Here is a 14,011-nt window from a genome sequence, read left to right as displayed (position 1 = left end):
ACTCGTAATTTCCGTGGCACACCCATTATTTTAAAAACGTTTCAGCCTTTATTTCCTTTTTAATTGTTTCATTGCGCATTCCATTAAAATACAAACCGTTTCATTGCCCCCCTTGTTGACCATGAATTAAACTTTTAAATCACTTTTCGCACATCGCCGGGATGCGAAAATATTTACATACACGACATCGGGCAACATAACAAACTGGCTGTTTGCTTTTAATTGGTTTCCATTTCGTTGCCGTCCGTTTATTTACTATTTGCCGTTCTCCTACCCAATTTTTTAATTTATACAAACATTTTGCTTTGTTAGCTTCAACTAAACCAGATTCAAATAGGTTAAATTCCGGCGCGCTGTCACCGAATAAAATACCAAAGTTTCAAGGAATTTATCGATTCATTAAAGCAGCCCTGGGAGATTTCTGCAAGCGGACTCTTCTTCTGCCGCAGAATTCTCATTAAGTGGGAAAACGGGTTCAATCTGAGTTTGCAGGCGCATAATGAACTTTATGCATGCAACAAAGTGAAATTTAATAGTGCAACAGTATTCCCAGCCTAATTAGTTCCTTCCGCGCAATTTTCATATTCAACTGGACCCGACTAATGAATTTATTGTGCCCAAGGAGTCCTAGCCATCTTTCCCTTTAAAGTTCCTGGTAAGTGCTGCAGGAATTTAAGCATGCTTTTGTCTAAGGAAATCCCTATTTGGCCAAGAGCTCCGAGTGCAAAAAACATCAGCAAAGTGACACTCTCGTCGAGATAATCTTGGCAACTCTCGGAAAGTTGGAGTCTCCTTCGGTTGGAAGTTAAACTTAAGAAGAGGACACCCCCTCCCCCACACTCATCCTCTGCTAAATTCCCTAGAAATTCAAGTTGAAAGTAAATTAGCGAAAAGCTCGCGTCAAAATTAGAATTAAAAGCTAAGACGAAAAGTTTGCCCGAGCAGAAAAGGAAACACCAAATTAGCTCCAGAAAATGTAATTATTTCAGAGTCTTCGGATGAGTGTGTTTGCTTTTGAGTGCAATTCTGTGAGGAATTTTACGCATTTCTGTATCTAGAATGTTTTTATAAAACAAAAAATATTATAAAGTTGAGAACAGAAAAATAATTCAATAAATCAGTTTTAAGAAATTGTTAAAGAGCCAATTAATGTAGAAAAATATGTTGATTAATTCATTTTTGATATATAACATTTTCATGTTATTTTTTTTTAATTTTTGAATCATTTCTCTGACGATTCCTTGTGTTTGTATTGCCATTCAGGGCCGCAAAACCATTTGGCTTCGTGAATAAATTTCATTCACACTTGAGCAAAACAACCACAATGCTGGTGTGCAGCACTTGAGGGGATACTTGAGGAACTTCTGGAGGAGTTGCAACCACCTCTTCAGGGTCTTAACTAAATACCACATTTCTGTGCTCCGTTCTCCCCCGTTTAAATATAAATATTGTGCAAAAACGCGCTCTTTATGAGCTGGAAATCTGTGCTGAGCGGTGTTGCAGTGAAATTAATTAAAAACGCCCACATCTCGGCGATAAATCAGTAGAGGCAACAACAACCGCAGCGACCGCTCACACACACATGGCACACACACTCGTGTCCTTGTGGCACATGACCCCTGACCCCCTCCTCCTGCCCCTGCCACGCCCCCCTGGTCATCCTGCCCCTTTTGCCCGCGTGTTTGCTTAAGTGCCACTAATAATCCATTGTTGGCTTTTGTCCTTGTCGCCGCTGTTTTCCCTGTTCGTTGTTGTTATTGCAGCTGCTGCTGCCCCAGACTCCTCCTGCCACGCCCCCTGCGGAACCCTCCGAACCCCCCAAACCCTCCGCCCCTTTCTCACCGCAACAATCGAACGTTGCGAAAACCAAAAGAAATTTCATGTTTAACAGGCGAACGGAAGGGAAAGGGAAAGCAACGTCGCCAAAAGAACTTTCAAAAACAAAAGTTTTCAAGTCGCAAACAGCTTTGTGCATGTGTGTGTGCTTGCAGCTGGGATGTGTGTGTGTGTGTGTGTGTGTTTTTGCCGGATTTTGAGTGCTTAAAATTTCAGATTTATTTATGTTTCAGTTTAGCTTTTCGTTATTTTTAATGTTTCCCCTTATGGCATCCAAAGCACAGCGAGAAATATTTTAAAATATTACATCCATATTATTTAAAGAAAAAATAGTATTTAGAATAGAGTAGTTGAATATACATATGTATATCAAATATAAACAATATGTATATCATTTTAAATTTTTAGCTACACATATTTTAATTAGAAATATTTACAATGTAATATTATATTAGGTGGGTATGATACCATTTGAAAAATATATAAAACATTTATAAGGTACATAGTTTAATACATGTATTAGATCATACTTTTCTCCCAGTGCTTTAAGCCCGCTCCCCAAGGGGCATGCGAAATGTGTTTTAAATTAAAGACACAACTTTTGCTGAAATATTTTCGATTTATGCAGATTCTCTTAAACGCTGACAGCGAACCAGTCGGCCTGAGTAATAAATATTTGGCGCCAAGTGGCAATTTAACAAGGAAATCGAACTCTCTGGCCCAGTTCTTTAAACTTTAAAACATGTGCGGTTTGAGTTCGTTTAAATCAGTGCCGAGGGCATTCAACGCGATTGTCATGCTAAAAGGGCACCATTTATTATTGTTTATTTTTGTGTTCTTCCAGGAATTTTACGTTTCCGTGGAATTTTAAAGGGCGCGAAAAATGAACTGCTTGCCTGCTCATACTAATGAGACAGAAGATTGCTGCAAACAGATCAAATAGCTGTCCTTGTCTTTGGATTATATTTCCTAGTAGACCAGCTGTCTCAATTTAATTCTTATTGGAAGTGCAGCTGGCGTTTCCAATCTGAACAAAATAAATGTGATTAAGGGGTTTCCATCGTATATAATAGCTCAAAAAAAATAAGAAGTTTATTAAAAAACTTTTAAATGTAGCTTAGTAGTATTATTTAATAATTTTAACAAGCTTTTTACCATAATTTCAGCTTTATTCAAAATGGGGAACTTAAAAAATTGAATTATCTAATAATTAGAGTTACATTTCTATTAAAAAAAGCTAATGCAGTCAAACACCTTTTTTAAATTCTATTATTATTGTGTGATACAATGATATTAAAATAAGTTTATTACCCTGTGTGACTCCGATATGAATTAAAATTGGGAAAACTAAAATAAATTCGGTTTCCAATATATTTACCATTATACAATATTGTATTAAAATGTCCACTTACATAGGTATGCCACTGCTGGAATCTTAAGAAGTATTAGTTCGAAAATATTAATCCAACTCAATTTGCATAAATATCTATTAAACACCAGTCTTAAAGCTTGGAGTGCCTATCTCTTCGTCCGTTATAGAAGCCCTGTAATCTTGGAAACGGCAGCGAATTCCACACCGCCCACCCATCCTGAGCTGTTATGCAATGGACCCGAGGTGACCACTCCATTCCATTCCGTCCGATCTGGCGGCATTCTACAAATGTTGTGCTAAATAGCGCATTTAGCTTGTTAGCGTCGAGAATTATGTGACAACTCTATATTGGGTCTGGTCTGGGTCTTGCGCCCAGGGAGGTCTCGCACCTCTCTTTTTAACTTGGCCAAGAGCGGCGATAAATATTCAAGTGTAAATGGATATGGGCAGGGGAGTGGTTCGGGGGCCTCGGCCAAGCAATGAACTAATAAAGGAGAGCTTGGCTGAGAGGGGGTGATGTTTTAGGGGGGTGTTATGGGTCCTATAGAGGAAGCCCAACGCCGACGCTTTATTAGCCAGACTTTCTTGCGCTTTTTTTATTTTCTTCATATTATGGCCGCAAGAGAGCGCGCGCCGCAAATGCGTTGCCATAAATTTAAAGCTTTGGCACGGCGACTCCGGGAATGTCTATAAAGACATTTACCGGCGGCTCCGCTAATGAAGATCAACGAGTCGGGGCTGGGATTCAGACTGCAGGTGGGTGGGTTCCCCCACTGCCCACTGCCCCCTCTAAAAGAACGCATTTCTATGCACATCGCGCGAATATTTCATAAATTTCATTCAATTTTTATTAAACACAAGAAATATGAGCTTCTGTTGGAGCCCGAACTTTGGGGAGTTAGCTGGTGGAAAAAACAGGAGGACGTAGCAAATCCTGCACCGGAAATCCTCTCATTACGCCAGACTTGTAATTAATCTTTGGAAAATTAAAAGAAAAAAGGAAAAGGGCCAGGAAAAACGATGGAAAGTTTTGAGCCCATCGCGCGGGTTGGGTTCTGAGTACACCTGTTACACTTATCTCTTCTCTGGCGGATCTGGGGATCCCGATCCGGTTTTGGGTTCCGCCGAAAGGGTTTTTGGTTTAGGACGTCTGCGATTTGTTGGGCTCGGTAAATATTTGCAAATGAGTTTGAAATTAATACGGTTTACTGACTTTCTGCGAATCTTCTCTGCTTTCAAATTGTGTAATTAATTTTTTCCACTTTTTTGGGATTGTTTTACAAATTACCGAATTTTAAGTTGCCTTGGTAAAAAAAAGCTATTGGTATTTGATATTTTTTAAATATTATTTGAACTCCCTAATACCGTTAATTAATTAATAATCCTATTTTTCCTTCGAAACCTTTGAAGTCAATCAAGAAAAAGAACAGAAATTAAAAAATCTGTTTTTCGGTTTTCCAAGTGTTTAACAAAAGTGTCTAAAAGTATGTGATGTTTTTGAAAAGAAACAAATATTGCCTGTTATTTGGCTGATAAGAATGTCTAGATTCAGGGTAGAGCATTCCAACTTCGACTTCCTCAAGAAGAGGGTTCCATCCCATTTGTTATTTATGACCGGACTGGAGGCATTTGCCAGGCTGACATCCTTGGAATAGACAACAAATCCGGCGGACAGGCTGACAGAAGCTGGCTGCCGCAGAGATTGAATGGCCAGAAAGGACGGGAGCACATAAATTTTTATAATTTTCCCTGTTCTTTTCTTTTCTTTTTTAGCTTTTCATTTTTTCCGAAGGCCGCTTTTGCATGTCAGCTCAAGCCAGGCCAATTCGAGCTGTGTAAGCCGAGTCGTGGAGTCGGGACTCAGACAACCAGCTGTGTCTTCGGTTTCCTTTCTCATCAGTTTGTTTTTCTTTTCCTGTATTTTGGCTTTCTTTTTTCTGCGTTTTTTAAATCTTTTTTGACGCCTAAGCCGAGAACGCAGGCGACACTTGAGTGACGCCCTGACTGGCGCCATCTAGCGGCAGCCGGCTGCGCGTGCATAACTTGCGTTTCATTATAATGAGATTATCCCTTTTGCTTGTACAGTGTTACTGCCTCAGTGGCTCCCTGTATATATTTATGTCCTCCTCCTGGGGGATTGGAGTGGCACATTTCCATCTTTGGCTCAGAACTGCAACAGCTGTTTGTGTTTTCCTATTTAAATTATTTCTTTCCCTTTTGACGGCCCTGTTACTCGCATTCGTCCTGTTTCACGCTCCTTGGCCACTGCAGGCTGTCGGGATTATTGGGCTGGGGACCTGGGACTTGGGACTCGCTTCCCGGGTCCTGGGTCTTATTTAACCCGAGCAAATAGCTTTTCCCGTGGGTAACTAATTGGCATTGGGAGAGATGAAAGGTGAGCAGCATCACTTTGATCAGATCATTCCTTAAAACTGCAGTCAAAACCACATATTGATTGAGGACTTTTCTAAATTAAGTTGAACTTAATTGAACGATTTTAATCAGCAAGTACTGGTCAACATTCTGCCATTCAAAAATTATCACAGACTTCTAAACACCTTTATTACAGATTTTAGGTACAACGATTAATGGTAGTTCTATTTTCATACGATTATACAAAAAATATTTCGCGGTCTTTAAATCATAAATTCATGTCTAAAAGAATTACAAAAGTGTTTTAAACTATTTAAAGATTCATAAACTAGTAAATGCCATGTTATGCCCATCATCGATATGGAATTTCGTTGTTCCGCATTTAACTTTCCCCCAAAACTAACCAGCATCATTTGTCAATCCATTCCTAAGCCCCATACCCTTTTAATTGAATTTCGATTTAGACTCCAAAAACCATTTACCATGTTCGAATTATGCAAAAATGTGTTAGGCACGATGTAAAAACGTCAAATGACATGAGCTTGTTGTACATACATTTGTCAATTTATTTATGTTATTTCCTTCAATCATTTGGAATATTCAAATTGATTGGGTCACGCCAAGGCCAAGCCCTCCGGAGCTAAAAAACTCCGAGCCCAAAAGCTCATGTTGGAAAACCAATTAGAGCCGAAACAACAATAACCACAAAAATAACATCACAACATCAGCTGACAAGATCAAATCGTGTAATGTGCCTCATTACAACATCGTTTTGTACACATATTTTTGTGTGTGGCCCGAAGGAAAAAAGGTGTGAACTTGTGGGTTTTCAGTGAGTTTTGAGAGATTCACGCGAAAATGGATTTAAATGGGGGCATTCGTTATGGGAACAAGTCATTCGATGAATTTGATTATAAACGGTATGGGAATTGATTGAATAATTCTTGTATCTTCTTTTAAAACTATTTAAAATAAATACAGTATTTATGTTAATATTATATAGATGGTATAGAAATGTTTGGTTTGCCTCTCAGCGATTGAGTAATACTTAAAATAAATTCAGTAAATCAAGAAAACTTATAAGATGCATATATTTATTGTTAGCTGTTAAATTTGCGTTATAAAACTGTTCGGTCATTACTATATCCACTGCACTAAAAGGTCGAATTTCCAGAGGAATACTAATCACTGATTACACTATAACACTAAGGCTTGTCGTGGGACTGATGGTGCTGGTGTCTTCGGTTCTGCGGATCGTAGTTGAGGACGTCGAAGGTCAGGATCTTGTAGAAGGACACCGACCAGCCCACATCATCCATGCGGGGCACGATTCTTCCCGTTACCGGAAGAGCCGCTGTGGCTGTACTCGGGTTCTGGGAGGACCTCATGGGATCTATTGCGGATTGTATGAAGGGTGTTTGGAGGGGCTTTTCGCTGGCCACTGGCGGGGGAGTTGGTGGAGCATTGAACCGCGAGTTGAAGGGAAAATTGTGGGTTGGAGAATTGTGGGCTCTTCTCGCATCAGCTGTGTAATCCCTGCGAAATCGAATGAAGATTTCGGCGAAGACTATGCGATGGGGTACTGCCACTACCTCCGGCGGGGTCTTGAGTTCGTTGTCCATCCGGCGAATGATCTCGCTGACCTCCACCACCTCGGTGGCCGTGTCGAAGTCCTTGGTGTTCCGCAGACCCACAAAGAGCATGTCTATAAAGGCGTACTTCCTCCCGAAATTCTGGCGCGTGGCCACCTTCATGGGAATCGCTCGGCGCAGGTGTTCCCTCTCGAATCTGACCAACTGGAGGCGGGTATCGTTCCTCGAGAGCAACATGTCCCGGGTGATCTGCTGGAATCCCACCGGCGTGGTGTACTCGCTGATCCTCTCGGCACTCTGCTGCCGGATAATGTCCGTCATCACAATTGCCGCCTGCTTGGCGCCCTCCAAAAAGTCCGGTTCGCTGAAGTCCCGATCCCAGAGCCACTTGAGCTTCCACAGATTGAACTTGGTCACCAGGTACTTCCAGGGATTGTGCAGATAGACCAGCTTCGGGATGGTCTTTCTCCGCTGATCGTGCGCCGCACTCTGGCGATCCCAGTCGTGAAGTTCGCGGCGGAACGGCTGAGGATCCCCTGGAAAGTCCCCACATCCCGATTTCCGTCGGGTTCCGCACGGATTTCGGGGATGGGAATGGGGATGGGTGGCATGTGATGGATGGTGGTTGCCAAACAAGTTGTTCAGTGTGCCATATTTACGTAGAATTTTTAATAGCATCGCGACTCCTAGAAAGAGGCACTTTGCATTTTTGTCCCGAGTTCGTCGTCGTCTGTGCCCTGGAGAGAAATAGTTGTGTTTGTTGTGTCACTCCTAATTTTGAGCAATTCAGACACAAACAACTGACAGCAATGACATTCGAAAGCAAACTAAATTAAAAATGCGGAAATTGAGATCCAAATAACCACATAAACGACTTGCAATTTTCAATTGCACCTTCTTAATATAAACCTTTTTTTTAGAAAATCAAAAAAAGTATTTCAAATTTCATATAGAACCTTATATAAATCGAATTTATTAACAGGTTATGGCTGGTTATAATAAAATATTACTACTATTATATAAAACTTCCATTTAATACTGTGAGTAATGGCTATTTAAATACGTTTCCCAAATAAATTCAGATTCGGTGCAGCCTGAAATCTCTTTCCATTCGAGCCTTCCCACACAAAGTTTGGATCCCAGGTAGCGCCCGAGCCCAAATGACATGCCAAGATCGTAAAGCATTATTCCGCCGATACATAAATTATATTCCGACGTGCGTGAGTGTGTGAGGGTCGTGTGGGCTTCTTCTCTTCGCTTTTCCTCCAGCGACAAGTGGCCCTTGGTCAGGGATTTCGATGGGTTAAGACTGGGGAGAGGATGGGGAAACTCTGAGGTCTCACGCAAATGACATAAAAATTAACAATGAAAATGGAAGAGAAATGAAAAGCTTTCAATGCAATTGTTAAGCTCTGCTGGAAGATGCGTATTTAAATGGCGCGGCGAATTTAATTATGTGTAAACTTGTTTAATGGAAAATTAAACAGTAGTTAAATCACATGAGGTCGCTGTGGAACAGCCAAGATAAAATGTTGGTAGTATGCTGTGATATTGTAAGATAAATAGTAAATATTATATTACTTATAAAGGAAATATTACAAAAATATACAATACTATTTAGGTTGATATTAAAGAGCACTCTGTTAACTACTTTTTTATAGCTAAACTGGTAATCCAATCAATTGACATTTACTTAGGTTTACCTGTTCATTTAATCGGACATTTAAAACGAACATTTTATAGCTGGTCAATGGCTTCTTGTATGCCTTTCGCATAGAAAAATGTAACCCAGCAGACTTGAATGCATACCAAATAACCCACCTCAAGCCCCCGAAACCCCCAGCTATTCTAACGTTTTCAGTTTATCAATTCGATATCCCAAGTTTTGGTGGAGGGGGACCAAGATACTCCTCCAAAGTTGACACAATATGCGTGGTCGTCATCGTCATCGGGCTTCGTCATCGTCAATCGTCGTATGACACGGCAAGAAAGACTTCCCAAGGTGGAAAGAGATGGCTGTACAGCGGAAGAAAGAGAGCGAGGGATGGGGAATGAGTGAGATAAGTATCTTTCATGGACCGCCGCATTGCAACTGCAGCAGCAACAAAAGATAAAGAAGGAAAGATACAATGGGGGAAATTCAAATTCAAACGAAAATAAGTAATTCATTTCGCTGCGGTTTTCCGACTCCACCGTCGTTTATCTTGCTGCTCATTAAATCATTCAGCTGTCAATCAATTTCGATGCGGTTGTCTTGGGTCTGAAAACGAATTCCAGCATTCGTTTTTCCCCTGCGTTTCTGCATTTCTGAGGTGGTCAGTCAACCGCAGACTCGTGGATAATTATACAGCCATCTGTAATGAGTTCGAAAACAGCTTGTTCTTTGTGGGCCCATTAGAAGTTGTACAATTCAATCCATGATTGATTGGTTGCATTACTTGCGCGTACTGTCACAGAGCTCTGGATTCCTGAATATGCATTTTTATCCTCCAGCTATATTCCGCATTCGACGATTGACATAAAATATACCCCCATATATGTATCGTTAGCATAAGCGCAAGTATCTCTCGTGGATTTCCATATCTTTCGGTTCGGTTCGCCTGTCGTCGTACCTGTCAGTCCATTCAGGTTAAATCAATCATACACAAAGACTTCGGAACGGAGACCTGTCAACACGGTTCATTGTTCGCCTCAGAGCGGCATTTAATGAAAAAGACCGAACCCGAACTCAAACTGAAACTGGAACTCGAACGCGCTGGAACCCCCCACCCCGCATTATAGCGCACTACTTATACGCTATACCATCCTATCGGTTCCCATTTTATCCATACCATAGTTTGTAAATTTATGCGCGTATCTCACAGATAGTTCGTGCAGTTATTTGCATTTTTCTCTATGCTGTTTACCCATGCTGCAACTATGGGCACATATTCCTCATGCGGGTGGTCATTTAGCATATTTTGATATTGAGATTTATTGACAAGATTGGAACGTGGCTGCAGCTTTGTCGGCACCAAAGCGGAAATGTTTCCGCCCCCGCTGCCTCAATTATGTCAAAGCGCGGTCCCTACTCCAAATTAATTGAGTTTTAGCCCGAAAATCGTATTGAATTTCACACAGGGCGCCCGTTTAGGCAGCTTGACCACAGAGGAAAACAAAAAAATAGCAGCAGAAATCAAAACTAAGAGCGTGCCACTGGAACAATGCCAAGTCCAGATGGATCGCATTAAGTGGAGAATTGAGTGGAAAACACTCAGAAAATAAATGTTTTGCATTTATCAATGCTATGACAAGACTTTCCTGTCTTATACCTAAAATTAACATCACTTTAAGGAAAGGAACCTGTCTTTCCAGACTACTTAGTGTTAACTTTTCCTGACAGATAACAAACTTGAATCAAAGGGACATTTAAGTGGGCTGTATAAAAAACAAATGGTTTGATTTAAGATATTATATCTTGATATCAAATTATTTTCTTTAATTTTATTTAGCAACACATTCCAACAGATATAAGAAGTGGTATACGATGTCTATGTAATCACTTTTGAAGTAGGAATTTAAAGGTGTAACCTTATTCGATTTGAAAAATATTTATGAGTATTGTAGTACATATGCAAACAGTCTTTAAGAACCTAGGGTGATAATAAGCTCTAACAAACTAAGGGTCTTATCAATCTCCACCCTGTAGATAGTTCTTATATTTGTTAACTTGGAAACTTTTTTCTCTCTGTGCAGGAATAGAAATCTATACGCTTTGAAACCTTGCAAAGTGCGCGGAATGTGGTCGCGTCATTGAAATGCGATACGAGACCTCCAACTGAAGAGATCGTGAGGAATTGCCCATGAATTCCGTGTACACTTCTAGGGTTTCCAAGCTGTCACTCTGCGGTGGGTTACTCTCTGCCCGATTCGCACATTTAGCTGGGTAGGTATACCTATAGCTGGTGCAATTTGTTTGGCAAATCGATCGCCACTGCGGAAACAGCGAATCCAATCCGCCTGTCGATCAGGTTGAGGTCAGGTCTTTTCCTTTTCCCTTTCCTCAATCAATTGGTAATCGAATACCTTCACGTACTTAGGATCCTTTGTGCAGTGAGTCATTTAAAATCCTCCAACTCTTCTAATGTGTCAGGGCGACACCTAAGAGACCATTCACGTGATCTGCCTGCCTTATGGCCACTTAAATTGGAGTTTATAGAGGTTTTCTTCGGGGGGCGACAACCTGTCAATGGCTGACACTTCACTTGTCGCCCGGCCTGATATGTGGGTCCGCTGTGATGGAACTGTCGCCGTCTTCCAAGAACTGTCTGCGGACTTTGCACCCCATCAAAACAGATCCCCCAACCCACAGATCGCTGTCCTAGGCGATCCGTTTGAAAACTGGGCGATTCGATTAATTTATGACCCCAGATCGGTGCGCTTTTCCGATTCAGTTTGCGTGCCAGTCATCGGCTGCCACCCAAAACAGATACGGGAAATCCCAAGTTAAAGAAGAAAATAACGAAAATTGGATGCTCTATTTTCCAAAAAAAAAATTTGGTAGCCTTCGTGATACAATGATTTTGTCTCTGTAACAATGTACATTTAATACTACTTGTAGAGCTAGAACAACCCAACTAATAAAAATACAAATTTATAAAGAAGTTTTTTCATTCAGAGGGATCGATAGATCTATTAAATTGTATTTGGTTTTTCCTAAACTCAAGATAGAGTTCATATTGTGTATTTAAAGTTATATGAAGTCAATATACCCCTTTATACTGCATTTCTAACCAGATTTGTGGGCGGTCTGCAGCTACGAGTCTATAATGCCAATGCGATCGATTTGGGCCCCTGGTCTCCATTTATCTATGGGATTCTCCCACGTCGCTAACATCTTCTGGGCTCATAACTCACCTCCCGGACAAAACCCAACTGCATTACCCAGTAACCCAGAAATTCTACAGAGAGACATCAAAGCAGAGCCAAAAAACAAAGTTCAGACTACGGGGGATTTTGGGTTATTTCTTTTGTGTGCTGGCCCCAGAAAATAAGTCGTACAATCATACGAAAGTACGCTAATATATATATCAACTCAAAGAGCCGGGGAATAAAACCCAAATGCAGAGACCACGAGAGGATGTCAACAGAGCCCAGAAATGCCAGGGCGCTGAGCTGACAGTAGCCAAAAAATATGTCATAAAGAGATACGGTTTGCGTCAATATTGACACAGTCAACAGGGGCGCAAAAGGGGGCGTGGCAGTCGGGGGACGGCAGTGTAAAGCCCTGTTGACTGGCAAACAGCTCGAAAGGAAAAGATATAGAGGGACTCAGAGGGAAAAGATTGCCCATTTGCTCACCTGCAAACAACTGGAAAGAGGTGATGGTGCCCATCCCAACCCGCGGAACCACCATCCTCAGCCAGATCCTCAACCACATAACCATTATCTCTGTCGTCATCGGCGAGGTAATTTTCATTGTTATGAAGTAAATGCCACAGGACAAATAAGTGTCTAAATTTCACTGAGAAATAATCGAATATAAAGGGCATGTTAAATATTCTAAGAAGGTTGTCCAGTTGAAGAGGAAAAAAAGGTATATTAAAATGATATGATATATGAAATGATATAATGATAATGATATAATAAAATTAAATGCCACTTAAATCCTTTATTTTGGAAACTACATGCAGCCCTCATTAATTTAAGTGGACTATATACCTCCAGTGGATAGTTTCGGCTAATCCACTTCCTTCATCGAGGAACTGCTTTTGTGTATCCCCTGACATTTGCGGATTCTACCACCACATACCACGAACATTTAGCCGGCTTTTTGGGTTAACCAAGTCAAATTGTGCTACTTATTTGCCCCATCGTCAGCAACAACAACATTATTACGAGGAACAAGGAAAAATTCCCAAAATTCTTTTATCGCTGGATAAATATTTATGTTTCCAGTGGTCCCTGGCGACAAAACCCCAAAATTCGACACGCGCATAAACAATGAGAGTGGGTGAAAAGTGGGTAGAGAATTGGGATTGGGACTGGCGGTTTTTCGGTTAAAGGTGGGGGAGGAATTCTCAGGGCCCTCAGTGTGTGACCCAATTTAAGAGAGGGTATTCCTCTGTAGACTCTTCAGGCTCCTGACAATCCATTCCCCTTCTAAATCCTTGTTAAATTATTCAATTTGTCATGTTTTGTGCCACGCGTTGCTTGGCGAAAAATAAAATTACATTATTTTCCACATGTACACGTGTCACGTGGGATGAAAAGAGGGAAATTAATAGAATGCTGAGAAAAATGTGGGACTTGTCTGGATGGGAAATTAATCTATATAAAGACGCTACTCATGCGAAACCACTTAAAAATTTTCCCATTTTCTGCAGATATTTTTAAATACATGCCATCCAATTTGTTGAAACATTAGAAACAAGCTAAGGATAGTAAGTGAATTATTTTCCCCAGTGTACTGTTTTATTTCGGGTTGCGACAACTGAATCCTCTGGCCAGCATTATATAGTTGTGACAATCTGTTGTAATTGCGCTAATTGCAATTCATTATTCAAAGCTTACGCTTGTTATCTCACTCCCACACACTCTGCCCCTCTCGCTCTAGTGCAGGAAGGAGAAAGAGGGAGAAAGTGAATGAGCTGACAAAATGTCGAACAAAATATCCGCAGGATATTCGCTTGTTGATTTCGCTGGAGACTTTGACAATTTATTTGCGCATTTATTTTTGGTAGCTGGTGGCCAAATGGGAAACAGGGGGATCGGTGTACAAACAGTTGTAAATACATATTTATATTCAGATACATATCGCCGACACAGACAGATACTTGTTTATTAATAATGACAGCCA

General features: G+C 40.8%; 2 protein-coding genes across 2 annotated transcripts in view; one reads left to right on the top strand and one right to left on the bottom strand.

The window, feature by feature from the left end:
- Nucleotides 1-1,581: 1,581 nt before the first annotated feature.
- Nucleotides 1,582-14,011, top strand: part of LOC108008935 (neuropeptide-like protein 31) — a 202,500-nt gene continuing 190,070 nt past the window's right edge. Inside the window, exon 1 of the mRNA XM_017072847.4 lies at nt 1,582-1,585. The gene's annotated coding sequence lies outside the window, so the exon portion shown is untranslated. The remainder of the gene's footprint in view (nt 1,586-14,011) is intronic.
- LOC108008731 (uncharacterized) lies at nt 6,659-7,985 on the bottom strand. Its single transcript, XM_017072631.3, has one exon. It carries the CDS (start codon nt 7,849-7,851, stop codon nt 6,787-6,789), a length of 1,065 nt encoding a protein of 354 aa, XP_016928120.2. The 5' UTR covers nt 7,852-7,985; the 3' UTR covers nt 6,659-6,786.

This window comes from Drosophila suzukii, chromosome 2R (assembly GCF_043229965.1).
Source record: "Drosophila suzukii chromosome 2R, CBGP_Dsuzu_IsoJpt1.0, whole genome shotgun sequence".
Lineage (NCBI taxonomy): Eukaryota > Metazoa > Arthropoda > Insecta > Diptera > Drosophilidae > Drosophila > Drosophila suzukii.
This window is presented reverse-complemented; position numbering and strand designations above follow the sequence as displayed.